Source organism: Ceratotherium simum, chromosome 29 (genome assembly GCF_057802395.1).
Source record: "Ceratotherium simum simum isolate JZ-2026a chromosome 29, ASM5780239v1, whole genome shotgun sequence".
Taxonomy (NCBI): Eukaryota; Metazoa; Chordata; class Mammalia; order Perissodactyla; family Rhinocerotidae; genus Ceratotherium; species Ceratotherium simum.
In genome coordinates, this window is record NC_141928.1 from 14246150 (window position 1) to 14264063 (window position 17914).

At 37.3% G+C, this 17914-nt stretch overlaps 1 protein-coding gene across 2 annotated transcripts; it reads right to left on the reverse strand.

Moving 5' to 3' along the window:
• Nucleotides 1–1351: 1351 nt before the first annotated feature.
• LOC106800735 (olfactory receptor 1J4-like) lies at nt 1352–14209 on the reverse strand. 2 transcript variants are annotated; one of them, XM_014781935.2, is made up of 2 exons: nt 13697–14209; nt 1352–2297 (listed from the first exon to the last, which is right to left on the reverse strand). In XM_014781935.2, the coding sequence occupies exons 1-2, from the start codon at nt 13999–14001 to the stop codon at nt 1352–1354; spliced, it is 1251 nt and encodes a 416-aa protein (XP_014637421.2). In that variant the 5' UTR covers nt 14002–14209. The 2 variants fall into 2 exon arrangements, with proteins under 2 accessions (XP_014637421.2, XP_087275276.1); XM_087419150.1 differs by lacking the exon at nt 13697–14209 and having other exon boundaries at nt 1352–2305.
• Between the last annotated feature and the right edge of the window lie 3705 nt (nt 14210–17914).

Genomic DNA, 17914 nt, shown 5'->3' on the forward strand with positions numbered 1-17914 from the left:
AAAACTCATCTTCTGTAGAGCTTATATTCCAGGAAAGAAACAATGATAATAAAGGAAATAACCGTATGGTGCATTAGAAGTATTGCTGTGGAAAAAAAGGAGCATCATGAGTGGGCTCAGGAGTGCTGGGGTGTAGACTCTGTGCGGGGATTGATTTGGGGGTCCTTTTTTTAACTTCTATTTCCAGAACTTAGAAAATTGCCCAGCACGTAGTAGTCACGCAGTAAATATTTTTGTGTGCATAAATTATGAACCCATGCATTTAGCTTTTCCCTATTAGAAGTGACATCTCTCAGTTTGGGAGCAAGACTAAAGCACTCATTTTCCCAGACTAAAATTATTGAGACAGATGTAAGCTGTTCTCATCACAAAAATCCAACTTCAAGGGAAAAATCACAGTCTTCCTAAAATGGGGAAATTTGGTAATTGCATTGACTCTTCTGTGTTCCCTTATTAAGTCCTTGTCACAGGCAAAATCAAGTTAAAGTTCATTTAAGTTTTAGCAAACCATCAAAAGCACTTTATTAGCTAGCTACTACATTAAGAAAGTAAACATTCTGGACTTTACTAAAACTAAACATTAGAAATTTCACTGAATATTTGTAGCATTGGAAACCAACAGACAAGAAAGAGGAAATGAGGGGCTCATTTATATCTCATTTATTTCAACAGGTAGAAACTGTGAGTGATAATTAAAAGCTATAATACCTATTGATGAGGAGGCTTTTTTTTTTACCTGTCAAAACAGTGTTCCAAAAAATTTAAACTGGCTATGCTTGAGAGTCCAAATATTCCTTTCATTATAAAGTGAGGTACCATAACATATTTGAGGCTTCTGACCATCTGCCACTTATGAGTCAGAAACTCAGGGTGTGTGAAGGTAAAGCTTAGTCCAAAATACAATTACATTTCATACCTGTAATCTTAGCCTAAAGCAAAACTGGTTTTATCTTTAAAAATTAAACATAAATTGCTGGTGTCATGTTTTCCTTTTGAGATAGGAGGGTGGTGTGCTTTGTTATATTAGCAAGTCTTTCATCTCTCTTCAGAAGGATAAAACAGTAGTGCAAGCTATTCAAAATGATCATTCACACACCTGCTAATAAGGAGTTTGGTGCCTTGAAGACTACAAAGATGAATGTGTGTCGGGGGAATGCCATATTTAGGGTTATGGAGGAAGAAATTGTCCACAGATGTGACGAAAATGAAAGGGATTGGATCCAATAACATAACTGCCCATGTGAAGGACAGTTGGGAGGCTGCTAGGGACATGTGTGGTCAACACACTATTTTTCAAGAAAGCATCTCTGACAAGGTCAGTGGGTGAAATGAAAACATGGTTACATGATTCTCACTTGGCGAAAAGGATGTTGTTTCTGAAAAGAATCCCCAGAGCCAATTTCATGTCTCTGTTTCTTAGGCTGTAGATGAAGGGGTTCAACATGGGGGTCACCACTGTATACATCAGTGAGACAATCATGTCTTTGTCATTGGAGTTGCTCGACGACGAGGAAAAGTACAGTGCTATAATTGTACCGTAGAATAGAGACACCACAGAGAGGTGGGAGCCACAGGTGGACAAGGCTTTGCAGATCCCTTTGGTAGAGGGGACCTTCAGAATAGTGACCCCAATGTGGCCATAAGAGACCAAGATGCCACTCAATGGAAAAATGACAGTTGCGCCCCCTGCAGTGAATATGACCAGTTCATGGAGAGAGGTATTTGAGCAGGACACCCTGAGTAGAATGGAGAGGCTACAGAAAAAGTGGGGAATGATGTTGTCAGCACAGAAGGACACCTGGACCAGGAGGAGTGTATGCAAGAGGGCACTGCCACAGGACAGAATCCAAGAGCCAGCCACTAGCAGCACACACGGCCCCTCTTTCATAATGGTGGTGTAATGGAGAGGGTGACAGATGGCCACATACCTGTCATATGCCATCACTGCAAGAAGGAGACTATCCACACAACCAAGAAAGAGGTAAAAATACATCTGTGAAATACACCCTGGATAGGAGATGGATAGGTGTTGAGTATGCATGTTCAATAGCATCTTTGGGACAGTGACAGATGAGAAAGAAACATCAGTGAAGGCCAAGTGGCTGAGAAAGAAGTACATAGGGGTGTGAAGTCGAGAGTCCAGCCTGATGAGCAGAATGATGAGCAGGTTCCCCAGCACCGTGGACAGGTACATTCCCAGGAACAGGGCGAAGAACAGGCCTTGCTGCTCCACTGGGATGGGGACCCCCAGGAGGATGAACTCGGACACGCTGCTCTGGTTCTCCCTCCTCATGTTGCTCTTCTGTCTTCTGGGAATGAGGAGAAATGGGAAATGTCAAGAACTTAGAAATACTGAGCATTGCAATTACTGTAATGCATAGTGCAATACGAATTGTCTGTACGCTGTGACGGTCGCTTAGAGAAGGTATGTGACATCAAACTCTCCAATGCAAAATCAGGAACAATTCATTTTTTTTCACACAAATGGAGATAATATGATAGGAGATACTATGATACTATGATAGGCACTAGGGAGTGAGTAGTAAATAGGACACAGTCACTTCCTCTGGGAGCCCATATCCTAGTGAGCAACCTAATAGGGCACTGATTAAGAGCACGGCTCTGTAGCACTACTTACGTGCTTATGTCTGATTTTTGTTTATCCCAATTGTTGTGCGCTCTCTCTCTCTCACACACACGTGCGCACACACACACACACACCACTTACAGCATTATTTGGAGGATAAAAAGTGTACCACATATAAAATTAGTGTTAAAGGCATAGACTCACTTCACCCCATTAGAATGACTATTATAAAAAAAGAAAGAAAGAAAGAAAGAAAGGAAATAACAAGTGTTGGTCTGCCTACGTGGCCTAGTGGTTAAGTTTGTCATACTCTGCTTCAGAAGCCCAGGTTCAGTTCCCAGGCCCAGACCTACACCACTTGCCAGAAGCCATCCTGTGGTGGTGACCCCCATACAAATTAGAGGAAGTTTGGCACAGATGTTAGCTCAGAGTGAATCTTCCTCAGGCAAAAAAAGAGGAAGATTGGAAAAACATGTTAGCTCAGGGCAAATCTTCCTCAGCAAAGAAAAAAAAAAAACAAAATAACAAGTGTTGGTAAGGATGTGGAGAAATTGCAACCCTTGCACATTGTTGGTAGCAATGTAAAATGGTGCAGCCACTGTGGAAAACATTATGGCAGTTTGTCAAAAAATTAAACATAGAATTACCATATGATCTAACAATTCCACTTTGGGGTATATACTCCCAAAAAATTGAAAGCTGAGTCTCAAACAGGTATTTATACACCCGTGTTCAAAGCAGCATTATTCACAATAGCTGGAGACATTGGCTCCAGCCAATGGAGATGGAAACAACCCATATCTTTTGAAAGATAAAAAGATAAACAAAATGTGGGATATACATAGACTGGAATATTTTTCAGCATTAAAAAAGGAAGGAAATCCTGACACATGCTACAACATGGATGAACCTTGAGGGCATTATGCTAAGTAAAATAATCCAGTCACAAAAGTATAAATACTATATGATTCCATTTATATGAGACTCCTAGAATAGTCAGTTCATTGAGACAAAAAGTAAAATGATGGTTGCTACAGACGGGGGGGAAGGAAAATAAGGAGGTATTGTTCAATGGGTATAGTTTCAATCTGGGTATTTAAAAAAAATTTGTAGGTGGATGGTGGTAATGGTTGTACAACCATGTGAATGTACTTAATGCCACAGAACTATACACTTACAAATTGTTGAAATGGTAAATTTTTGTATTACATGTATTTTACCACAATATTTTTTTTTTCATGAGGAAGATTAGCCCTGAGCTAACATCCATCACCAATCCTCCTCTTTTTGCTGAGGAAGATCGGCCCTGGGCTAACATCCGTACCCTTCTTCCTCTACCTTATATGGGACGCTGCCACAGCCTGGCTTGACAAGCGGTGCATTGGTGAGAACCCGGGATCCGAACCTGCGAACCCCAGGTGGCTGCAGCAGAGCACACACACTTAACCACTACGCCACTGGGCCGGCCCCAATAATTTTTTTTTAATTTAGAAAATGTATCAACAAGAATTAATAAGTTATTGACTAAAAATGGCAGTCAAAAGGAGAGGACCAAAAAATAAAAATAAAATAAACTCATTATTTTGGCAGGATGAGTGACCAAGATCACACATCAGGAATTAAAGATAACAAAGGTATGAGATGGCCATCAAACAAGATCAAGTAGCTTCCTGAAAATGTGTGTTTACTTCTGTGGTCTCTCTCCCACATGCAGGGAAACAGTGAGGGGTGAGAACATGTCCCCTGAAGATTAGTACATCCACAACAATTAACTCACTGTATTTTAAATGAATTTGCCAATAAATAACTTATTTCATATCTGCCATTGTCTCTCCCTCCCCTTCAACCTCCACTGCTTTAAAATGGCTAAGTTCTGAGCATACAGGCAAAGTAAGTCAGGTGAGAATCTGCCCAATCATGTGGCCGGAGAACCGAGATATTGCAGATGCTGTAGGACCGAGGAGTTAGAATTCACAGTCATCTGATTAACTAGACAAGGTTCCAAAAATGACTACACCATGTTTCCAAAAGTGGAAATGTAGAAATAACTGAAAGTCAATGAAGAAAGTTTGGGGCCCCAGAGAGTTCAGTAGCCTTCACACCACAATGACAAATTGCCACCAACTCAGCATAAAGAGGACTCCTCTTAGAGCTGCCTGTTTATCTCTAGAGCTAAGACAAAAGAAGAGTCAGGCTGCAAGGCTGTTTCACCAGGTCAAGTGCATACACATATTGCTATGTCACTCACTTGGCCCTCTGCTCTACATCCATTAAAGGTGAAGAGAATTAGAATGTGAGTATGTTGTACACAAAAGCAGACACACAGTGACATAGTAAGGAACAAACCCAAGGTGCCGTTTTTTGGCCCTCTCTGACCTATACTCATCTTGGTTGAAAGTGTAGAGGTTTGCATGGATTCATACCAACTGACATACAAGTTTAAAATGAAAGACTTTTTCACACACAACTTAAAAATCACATAAACAGGAATCTTTCTACACTGTTAGTGGGGATGTAAAATTGTGCACTCACTACAGAAAAGAGTATGGAGGTTCTCCAAAACATTAAAAATAGAACTACCACATGATCCAGCAATCTCACTTCTGGGTATATACCAGAAATAATTGAAATCAGGATCTCAAAGAGATATCTTCATTCCCATATTCATTTCAGTACTATTAAAGAATAATTAAGTTATGGAAATATCTCAAATGTCCATTGACAGATGAATGGATGAAGAAAATGTGGTGTATATATACAATGGAATATTATTTAGCATTAAAAAAGAAAGAAATCCTGCCTTTTGTGACAACATGGATGAACCTGGAGGACATTATGCTAAATGAAATAAATCAGTCACAGAAGGACAAATATTGAATGATTTCACTTTTATGAAGTATTTAAAATAGTCAATGGGTTGTAATTAGTATATGGGTGGTGAACATGATGTAATCTATGCAGAAATAGAAGTATAATGAAGTACACCTGAAATTTACACAATGTTATAAACCAAGGTTACTGCAATAAACAAAAAATTAAAATAAATAAATAAATAAATAAATAAATAAAATAAAATAGTCAAGCTCATAGAAGCAGAGAATAACTGGTGATTACCAAGGGTTAAGTGGAAGAGAAAATGTAGAGTTATTCAATTGATATAAAGTTTCAGTTATGCAAGATGAATTAGTTCTAGAGATGTGCTATAGAGCACAGAGCCTATAGTCAACAAAACTATATTGTGCACTTAAACATTCATTAAAACGGTAAATCCAATATTAACTTTCCTTGCCAGACACACAAAAAAAGAGACACAAGGAAATTTTTGGAGGTGATGGATAAGTCTAATACCTTGATTGTGGTGATGATTTCATGGACGTACGCACACGTCCAAACTCATCAAATTGTTTACGTTAAATATGTACACTTTTTGTTTATCAATTATGCTTCAATAAAGTTATTTAAAAAACATGCAACCATCACATCCAGTCACCCAGACAATTCACAAACAACATACACACAAAAACTCCACTACACACTAAGAATCACCTGTAGTCAAACACAACACACAAATAACATAAAAAGAGGCAACATAAACACATCAATACAATTACACATACGTGCATTGGCAAGAGATTTCCAGCTCTTCATAGTCTGTTATCAGCACTATACAATAGGACTTTCTGCAATGATGGAAGTGTTCTATATCTGCATTGTCCAATACAGCAACACTAGCCTCATGTGACTACTGACGAACTGAAATATAGCTAGTGCAACCAAGGAACAAAAAGTTTAATTTCAGTTAATTTTAATTTCATGGTCACATATGGCTAGTAGCATCATATAGGTCAGTGTGTGTCAGTCACCCCTTAAGAACACATGGTTATCCAAGAAGTATAAACATACATTTTCTGTCTCTCTCCTAGTCCTCACAAAAATGCACATATATAGGCCAAGTGATGGTTTCCCACCTTGCTCTGATCAATGCCAATTGTTGCTGGTCCAGGCTGCTACCTAAATATTCATCTCTTATGCCTCCATGGCCTAAGGATCTTTATCACCTTCCATGCTTATTTACAAGCCCTATAACAATGAGCAGGAAGATCCACATTTACTAACAGGACTAAGACCCAGGAGAACATGACCCCAGGCTTTTGGTTAGAGAAGAAGCAACAGAGTTAATTGCCCAGTTTGTTGCCTTCCTCTTGAGATGGATCTTGTGCAGGAGCCAAAGAGGTTGAATCACAGGAGACCCAGGAGATTGAGTCCCTATCTTCAGTGACGTGTTAACCTCTCATCTGCCTAGTCATGAGGTGGAGGAGAGGCCAGGAACTCTCTTGACCTCTGAAGAACACAGTGACGGAATCTGCCTCTTTATACATCACAGAAAGACCCAGACAGAGTAGAACCAGCCCTTGTAGATTCCCACACCACTGACTCTGAACTGTATTAGAGCACACATTCCACTGCCACCATTCATTTTATTCATAGAGAACCAAAAAAGAGCCACTGGAGCCAAAGCAATCTTGAGAAAAATGGACAAAACTTGAAGAACCAAATGAACAAAGCTGGAGGTATATTACTAACCTATAGTAATCTACACAATATGTTACTGGCATGGAAACAGACATATAGACAATAGAACAGAATACACAGCCCAGAACTAAACTCATGCATATACCACCAACCAAACTTTGACAAGGGAGCCAAGAATACGCAATGGGAAATGATACTCTCTTCAATAAATGGTGTTTGGAAACTGGATATTGACATGGAAAAGAATGAAAGTCAATCCCCAATAATGTGAAAACAACTATATGTGACATTCTTTCCCAGAGACTGAAAATGTCCACCACCTTCATTGGCAACAGCATGGCCATCCCGACATTGTTTAAGTGCATCTCGGTGCAGTTCATGGCCATGTTCTGGTGCAAGGCCTTCCTGCACTGATACGCAAGTGAGGTCATGGATGAGATGGAATTCACCAAAACTGAGAGCAACATGAATGGCCTGTGTCCAAGTGCCAGCAGTACCAGGACGCCACTGCCAAGGATGAGGGCGAGTTTGGGGAGGAGGCAGAGGAGGAGCTGACCTAAGCTGTCTGGTACCTGGTAGAGTGTGGAAGCCTTGTGAACACTATTCATACACAAGCTGTTCTCTGACAGCAATGTCTCACTGTGTACACTTGCTCGTCTCCCTGTCTTGACATCATTTGCTGTACAGCATGTGATTTTTGTGTATGATGTTCTCTATCTATTCTGGATACTAGACCCTTATCGTATATATAACTTTCAAATACTTTTTTCTTAATCTTTGGCTCACTTTTCATTTTCTTAATGTGTCTCTCTCAGAACAAAAGATTTGAACTTTGATGAAGACCAATATCATTTTTTTCTTTTATGTATCATCTAAGCAATCTTTGCCTAACACAAGGAAACAAAGATTTTCTCCTACTTTTTTTTCTAGAGGTTTTATATTTTTAGCTCTTATATTTAGGTCTATGATCCAGTTTGAGTTAACTTTTGTGTATGTTATGAAGTGAGGGTCTAAGTTTAAGGTTTTGAAGGAGGTTATTCAATTTCTCAGCACCATTTGCCGAAAAGATTATCCCTTCCTCACTGAATTGCTTTCATACCTATGTCAAAAACCAGTTGATCACAAATACAATGTTTACTCCTCTAGGAGATTTATTTCTGGTCCCTCAATTCTGTTGCATTGATTTATATGTCTATCATCAGGCCAGTGCTACATTCCCTTGGTTATTGTAGCTTTACAGTAAGTTTTTAAGTCAAGTAAAATTTTTGTCACTTTGCTCTTCTTTAAGTTAATTAACACATCCATCGCCTCCATATTTTGTGTGCGTGTGTGTGTGTGTGTGTGTGTGGTGGAGAACACTTGAGATCTACTGTCTTAGAAAATTTCAAGCATACAATTCAGTATTATTAACTATAGTCAACATGCTATATATTAGACCCCCAGAATATATTCATGTTATAACAGAAAGTTTGTACTTTTTGACCAACATCTCCCCATTTCCTCCAGACCTAGCCCCTGACAACCGCCATTATATCTGTTTCTATGAATTTCACTTTTTTTTTTTTTGGATTCCAGTTATAAATGATACCATACACTGTTTGTCTTTCTATTTTTGGCTTATTTCACTTAGTATAATGTCTTCCTCGCTCATCCATATTGTTGCAAACGGAAGGATTTCCTTTGTTTTCATGGCTGAGTAATATTCCTTTGTATATATACACCACATCTTCCTTATCTATTTGGTCATTGATGGACACTTAGGTTGCTTCCATGTCTTGGATATTTTGAGATTTTGCTTGTGAATATCTAGTTTTCCCAACACCATTTGTTGAAAAGACTTTCCTTTCCCCATTGTCTATTCTTGGCGTCCTGATCAAATATGAGTTCACCATATATGTGTGGGTTTAATTTTGGGTTCTCTATTCTGTCTCATTGGTCTATATGTCTGTCTTTATGCTAGTACCAGACTGTTTTGATTAGAGTAGCTTGGTAATATATTTTGAAATCAGAAAGCCTGATGCCTCCAAGTTTGTTCTTTTTACTTAAGATTGCTTTGACTATTATGGATCTTTTGTGTTTCTATATAAATTTTAGGATTTTTTTCAATTTTTGTGAACAATGCCATTGAGATTTTGATGGGGACTGCATTGAATCTGTAGATAACTTTGAGTAGTGCAGACATTTTATCAATTTTAAGTCTTCCAGTCCATGAGCACAGATGTCTTTCCACTTGTTTGTGTCTTTTATTTCTTTCATCAAAGTTTTATAGTTTTCAGTGTAGAATAATTTCACTTCCTTAGTTACTTTTATATTCCTGTGTATTTTACTGCTTTTGATGTTGTTATAAATGACATTATTTTCTTAATTTCTCTTTCAGATAGTTTGTTGTTCATGTACAGAAATACATCTGATTTTTCTACATTGATTTTGTATTCTGTAAATTTACTGAATTTGAGTGTTAGTTCTAACAATTTTTTTGGTAGAGTCTGTAGGGTTTTCTACAAATAAGATTACGCAATCTGAATACAAAGACAATTTTACATCTTCCTTTCCAATTTGGATGACTTTTATTTCTTTTTCTTGCCTAATTGTGGTGACTAGGACTTCCAGTACTATGCTGAATAGAAGTGGCAAAAATGGGTATCCTTGTTTTGTTACTTATCCTAAAGGAAAAACTTTCAGATTTTCCCTGTTAAGTATGAAGTGGGCTTTTCTATATAACCTTTATTATCTTGAAGTAAATTCCTTCTACACCTTTTTGTTGAGAGATTTTATCATGAAATGATGTTGAATTTTGTAAAATGCTTTTTCTGCAACTATTGAGATGATAATGTGACTTTTATTCTTCACTCTGTTAAATTAGTGTATCACATTAATTTATTTGCATATATTGAATCATCTTTGCATCTCAGGGATTAATTTCACTTGGTCATGGTGTATGATCCTTTTAATGTGCTGTTGGATTTTGTTTGATAGTATTTTTTTGAGAATTTTTCCACCTATGTTCCTAAGAATATTGGCCTTTAGCTTTCTTTTCATGTGGTATCTGACTGGCTTTAGTCTCCTCCTCTTCTGGCATCCTCAAGGTTTCTATTTCTTTGTAGTTCAATCTTAGTAGGCTGTATATTTCTGGGAATTTATCAATTTCTTCTGGATTACAACTCGGTAAATTTTCTAAAAATCATTGAAACAAATTTTATTATACAAAGTTGCAAAAATGAAAGATTGTACCAGAAATCTAAACAAGTGCAATAAGTGAATAAAAAGAAATAAAGACTCCAAGTATTTAGAGTCTAGAACTCAATTTTTATTATTCATTGAAAATATTATGATTTACCTAAAATACCCAAGATAATATACAGACCAATTATAAGAATAAAAAAGTAATTTAGCAAAGTCATATATTGACTTTGCCATAGAAAAGTCAACCATATTTCTACATGGTAGAAAAAAGTGAATGTGAAATTGAAATGGTTACAACATTTTTAAGTTTCACACAAATATGAAATATCTAGGGAACGGCTGAACAAAAGACGTTTAAGTCCTCCTAAAACTACAAAATATATTAAAAGAAAATAAGAAGATACAAATAACTGAAGATATATAACATGTTCCCAGTTGGAGATTAAATATTTTTAAAATGGCAGTTCTCTCGAAGCTGTTTTATATTTTGAATACAATACCAAATGAAATATCAATAGTTATGTTTTGTTTTTAATTGTTAAGTGTAATCTAAAATTCAAAACAAAATGCAAGACAAAAAAAAATAGCCAAGATAACTTGTATTTAGTCATTTATTTTATGACAAATACAATACTGCAGTGGATTGGAGATAAGATGGAATTTTTAACAAACTGTTATATATCTATTGGCTATCCATATGAAAGAAAATTAATTTATGTCTGTTTCTTAAAACATACACCAAAAATGAAGCCAGATGGACTTTATATACACATACAAAAGGCAAAACAAGAATTTTTTTAATATAAAAACTTAGAAGAATATCTTCAAGATCTTTTGGAAGACAAAAATTTCTTAAATAGGGCACAGAGTTACCCATATATGGAAAATAATTTTTGAATATGGCTATATCAAGATGTATAAACACTGTTCGTCAAAAGAAGGATTAAGATCATGAAAAAGCAAGCCACATAATGAAAGAATAAATTCTCAATACATATGTCCAGCAAAGGGCTTATATATAGGATACATAAAGAAATCTTAGAAACCAATAAGAAAAAACAGACCACCCAATAAAATAGCAGCAATTGACTAGGAATAGACCATTTACAAGAGAGAATACCTAAATGATGAATAAGCATAGCCAAAGCTGCTAAACTACATGAGTTATCAGACAAATGCAAATTAAAGCACCAATGTAGTAGTTCTACAAACCCATGAGAATGTGTACAGTGGAAAAGATGGACAGTATAAGTGTTGGCGAGTAAGTGGACCACACCTTTTTATATATTACAGGAAGGAGTGTAAACTCATATGAGCACTTTGTCTACCTTTTTAAAATTTATCTAATAATTAATTGAAATATACATAAATTTTCATCCAAAAATTCCATTACTAGTGGCCAGCCTGATGGAATAGTGGTTAAGTTCACTCTCTTCACTTCAGTGGCCTGGTGTTTGTGGGCTCGTCTCCTGGGCACAGACCTATGCACCACTCATCAAGCCATGTTGTGGTGCCATCCATATGCAAAGTAGAAGACAACTGGCAAAGATGTAGCTCAGGGACCATCTTCCTCAAGCAAAAAGAGGAAGAATGGCAGCAGATGTTAGCTCAGGGCCAATCTTTCTCACCAAAAAGAAAAAAATTCCATCACTAGATATATACAAAAGCCGCAAACTGGGGACGACCAAACATCAGTCCAAACTAGAATGGATGAATAGGTTAAAGAATATAGACACAATTTAAAACTATAAAGCCATGAGAAGGAGTTAACCATAACTTTACAAAATGGAAACACAAAAGAGGACATGCTCAATGCTTTATATATAAAACAGTCCAACTGGCCAATTGTATTTGAAGGCAGGATAATGGCAATAAAGCAATCTGATTAAACACATGATTCTTTAAGTCACACACGTCTGAGATTAAGTCTTGAGGTGGCTACTTAATAGATCTCCCTGGTCTTTAGTTTGATTCTCTGTAATTATGGAAAATATTAACACTCTTATCAGAGGATTGTGTTGAAGAGTAATAAATATACATTTAAATGCTTAATGAATACCAGCTGTGATAGCTGCTCAACTCTTTATTTATTTACTTTTTTAGTGTTTCTTTTTTTTTTACTTTTTTGTTTATTGCAGTAACATTGGTTTATAACATTGTATAAATTTCAGATGTACATCATTATACTTCTATTTCTGCATAGATTACATCATGTTCACCACCCAAATACTAATTACAACCCATCACCACACACATGTGCCAAATTATCCCTTTCGCCCTCCTCCCTCCCCCCTTCTCCTCTGGTAACCACCAATCCAATCTCTGTCTCTATGTGTTTGTTTATTGTTGTTATTATCTACTACTTAATGAAGGAAATCATACGGTATTTGACCTTCTCCCTCTGACTTATTTCACTTTGCATAATACCCTCAATGTCCATTCATGCTGTCACAAATGGCTGGATTTCATCGTTTCTTATGGCTAAGTAGTATTCACCTCTTTAGTAGACATAGCAGTTTGGTAACTTCCAAATTTCTCACACATGAAGTAAATGAAGTTTAACGGTAATATGAAAATTCATATTAATATGTGGTGGTATCAGTAGCAGATAGAGAGGGTTATAAAGAAAAACTGGAGATTAAAACAACTGCTTAGAGCCCCAGGGAAGTGGGCTTCAAATTCTCGCAAGCTTGCAGTGAACATCTTCAGTGTATAGACAGGCTTGCAATTTTAGAGCAGAGAATTAATACACAGAATTCAGAAGGCAGGTCAGGAAAAAAGAACAATCGGGAAAACATAAAGATATGAAGAAATAGAAAATGAGACCAAGAGAGGAATGGATAAGAGTTAAAGGATTATCAATAAGAGCTGGCCAAGTTACAGCTGTTGAGGGAGATACATTTTATAGTCCCCATAAAAGCCCATGACAATGAGATTGAATTAACAACACCAAGGGGTGTCCTTGGTCCTGAACATTTTCTGAAGAGCATGTTTCATATCCTTATTCCAGAGGCTGTAGATGAAGGGGTTCAGCATGGTGGTGACAACAACGTACATCACGGAAGCAATTATGTCCTTGTCTTGGGACTTGCCTGATGAGGAGAAAAAGCAAACACCTGCAATTGTCTCATAGTATAAAAACACTACGAAGAGGTGGGAGCCACGTGTAGACAACACTTTTCAGATTCTCTTGATGGAAGGGAGCTTCAGGATGATGACTGCCGTGAGGATATATGAGCCCAAGGTAGCACTCAATGGCAGAATGAAAATTAGTCCTCCCTCAAAATGAGGATAAGCAGCTTATTCTGGGGGTTGTCTGAGCAGGAGGACTAGACCACAACAGCAAGATCATAAAAGAAGTTGAGGATGAGAATCCCTGCACAGAAGGACAACTAGTCTACAAGGAGGGTATGCAAGAGAGCATGGCCACAAGAGGAGAACCAGGAGCCAGCCACCAGGATGATGCAAAGTTCACCCCTCATGATGGTGGTGTAGTGAAGTGGGTGACAGATGGCCACATACCTGTCACAAGTCATCACTGCGAGAAGAAAGCCATAAGTACAACTAAAGTTAATGAAATACACTTGTGAAATGCATGCCACATTAGGGATGGATTGATCCTGACTACACATGTTTATCAGCATCCTAGGAACTATAATAGATGAAAAGGAGATGTCAGTGAAGGCCAAGGGAGACATCAGTGAAGGCCAAGTGGCTGAGGAAGAAGTACATGAGGGTATGGAGGCAAGAGTCCAGCCTGATGAGCAGGATGATGAGCAGGTTCCCCACCACCATGGTTGGGTACATGCCCAGGAACAAGGCAAAGAACATGCCCTGCTGCTCTGATGGAATGGGTACCCCCAGGAGGAGGAACTTGGACACCTTGCTCTGGTTCTCAGGCCTCATACTGCTCTTCTATATGACGGGGATGAACAAGGTTTGGGAAGATCAGGAACCTAGAAAAGATGATCAGAACCATCACATTTCATATGCCCATTCTCTGGGAAAACAATGAATTTTTAGCTACACTCCTATTACTTTCTCATACCTGTGGATGCATGCACCTTCCCTCGATCATGATCTGGTTCCATGAAAACATCATATCCAAAAGGAGTCAACAAGACCTCTTTGCACAGAAGCAAGAGATTGTTCACTGCTTCATTGAATAATTATTTATTGAACATTGAGTCTGAATTTGGACCTCTACTAAACACTGAGATTGCAGCAGTGAACAGAAAGGCAAGGTCCCTGCCCTCTGTGAGTGTAGATCTTAATGAGCATAGAGAGATAATTCGTTACACCAAGACAGAGTCCAATTGTAAAAATTCACTGTGGCAGAAATCGCAGGTGATCCTCAGCAAACTGGGATCAGTTGTTTCTGCTTAAAGTAATGTAAGACTTCATTGCTGAGGTGGCCTTTTTGGAGATTTGTCACACTCCTCCTGTGAACCTGCCTGGGTCCCATTGACCTACATCTGTAAACTCATGGTCACTCTAGAAGTGGGTGGTCATTTACAGCTGCTTGATGGCAGAAAACCTCCCAAACCAGAATAGTCCACAAAGTATCTTTCATAAGAATGGTGAATGTTTTGGTAAACATTTGTGTACTAGGCTAAGGACTTTATCTACACTTCCTGATTAGATCCACACATTAGCCTTACATTCACAGATTTTAAAAAAATGTTCACAGCTGCACAAAGAATTTGTGTTTTTTCACCCATTATTAAGCTAAAAGCTTTTAAGAAATAGAAACATAAATGATATCAATTCCATAGGCCCACAACAGTAAAGTAGGGGACAAAAACGGCACACACACACAAATGTGTGTGTATATATGTTTCTGTTATAAACATGATATATAATGTACATAATATATATAACTTGATATATATATAATGCCATTTTCTGTAATTTAAAAATTACCAAGTATTATCTGCTTCATGTGCTTCAATCTGATATGACTGTGTGATCAGTGCACATGCTCTTAACCACTATACATGGAAACTGTCTTTTTGTTGGTCAGGGGAGCCAAGCACCCTATATTATTTTATAGATGCAAGGAAGCCAAAGTTGTCCCAAATTTTCTTACTCCCCTGTCTAGATAATTTCATGCATTCATATGTATATACTTTCCAACTGACAAAAAATTCTCACATGCTTTAACTTCTATTTAAATAATAAATATTTACTGAGAGCCTGTAAGGCTCACAAGGCAAGAATAATTCTTTCCATTTTATAGATGTGGAAACTGAGGCCAAGGAGTTAAGCAGTTTTCCCAAGATCCCACTGCTATCTGATGGTGATTCTGAACTCTAACTTCACGAATCATGATTCTTAGAGGTTTATTTGCCTGGAACATTTAGTGTAAGTAAAGAGTTACAAAATTCCAAGTGACTCAGTCATACTTAGTTATATGAAAATGATAGCAGATACTTTTCAGGAAATAGGGAGTCACCTGGACTTTGATTATCTCAATCAGTGGTCCCCCAGAAGGAGAGAACTTAATGAAATATTTGAGGTCATGAGGACAAATCAGATACCCACAAACACACATGCATAGCCAACCACACACTCACTACAACAAGCAGCACTCACACTTCCATTACTGAGAGGCGTGCTTCAGCCCCTTCTGACCCACACCCTTCCTGGGGGAAGGCAATCAGCCTGGGGCAGTAAAGCCCACAAGCACACAGGCAGATCTATCACCAAGTTCAGATTTCCAGCTCCCTCAGACCTATGCTTATGACTGGTGACCTCAGAGACCTTCTGCTCCAGACTGTTGCCAGTATCCTCAGCTTCTCTTCAGGAGATTCAGTATCTAGACAATTTGAAGAAATATCTGTGGCCTCCTAGCTCCTACAGACTTTCATATTCCTTAACCAGCTCCAGAGAAATGGGTCAAATGTAATGTTTTAATTACCAACGAGAGGACTGAATCAAACTTCCCAAGTTTCTGGCTAATTTCTTACTCTCCATCGGGGAGCTGTGTGTCTATAAGCCAGAGGGACTGGAGTCCCAGGAGATGGTCTTCCTGATGCCAGTGATGCCCTGGACTTCTTTTGTCTTGGGCATGATTCCAGCTTAACATCCATTGGTGATTCTTACATGAAAAATTTATTGTAAATGTGGTGGCCAAATAGCGATTTTCTAATTCTATCATTTCTTCTACATGTATCAGTTGTTTTGTCTTGTTGCGTCCTGGTTCCACTCTAGAATCAGCCACTTTTCTAAATAATACCAGCCCTTTTAGGGGAGACTGGTAAAGAGCAAATTTGGCATTAGATGTGTTCATTTCTTTCAAGGATTCTAAATGGTGTCAGAGCACACTGCTAGGAAATAGATATAAAAGAAACACAGGAAGTAGACACTACAAACTCATAAACTAAAGGAATGGTTACCCATAGGAGGTGGTCAGGGGTGGGTCAGAAAGATGGGAAGAGTATAGATATTGACACATACAACATATAAATTTCAGTCTATTTTAACATTTAAAAAACCATAGTTCAAGTTGATATCTTCAATTCCAGTTTGACAGCATAAAGTTCTCTCCAGCCTCTCCTTTTCCATGCCGATTGGTGCCTTTCCTGATAGTGAGGAGTCATCTCTTTTCCACAATATGTTTACTTATTTGTTGAATCTTTGAATAAATGTTAAGTAATTTCAGAATCTTGAACTCATACCACTGTTAATGACTACTGACTGCAGCTCAAAAACTATGTTTAGTTTTTTTTTCTTTATTATGAGATTATATAGACAAAATTCTGTGTTCAAGAATTACTTAGGTTAGTTAATTTATTTTGCCCTTTAGTCTAATAATGGGATTAATTTGCAGTGTGGTTAGGTTCATTTGTCTTCTTTTATTCTATTTTCCTTTATTCTCCTCCCTCTTCTATTTATTTTTTATTCTGTAAAAGATAACTTAATCAAAACCATACAAATAAATACACTCATCTCCCTATCTTTTCTACCCTGTTCTCACCGACCTCACATAGGTAAGCAATCTCGTTAGTTTCTGATTTACTCTTTTTGCATTTCTTTTTGCTCAAATGGGCAGGTACATATATAATTTACTTCCCCATCATTTTTACAAAAAATGTAGCATGCTATACTTATTTTTTTAAACATTGCTTTTTTCCATTTAACAGTATATCCTGCAAATCCCTCCATATTGGTTCATAGATATCTTTAGCATTATATTTTGACAGCTGCAAAGTACTCAACTGCATTGATGATCCACAGAGGTTCCTTTTGGAATCCTTGGATGAGATAGTGGTGATAAATGTACTAAATGCCATTGAATTGTATACATCAAATTGTTAAAATGGTAAATTTCATGTTATGTATATTATACAACAATAAAAAGCATTTTTGAAGATAAGTAAAAAGTAATCTCTAAATAAGACACAAAAAACAATTATAAAATGAAAATAAAATATGATTAGTAAGTTAAAAAGGGGAATGGAAAAACAAAATATGTATTTAACTTATCAAAGGGGAGAAAGAGAAGACAGAATAAATCTAAAACAGATGTCTTAAATAGAAAATATATAGTAATATGGAAAATATAAATTCAAATATATCATTATTGCGTTAGATGTTAATAGATCAAAT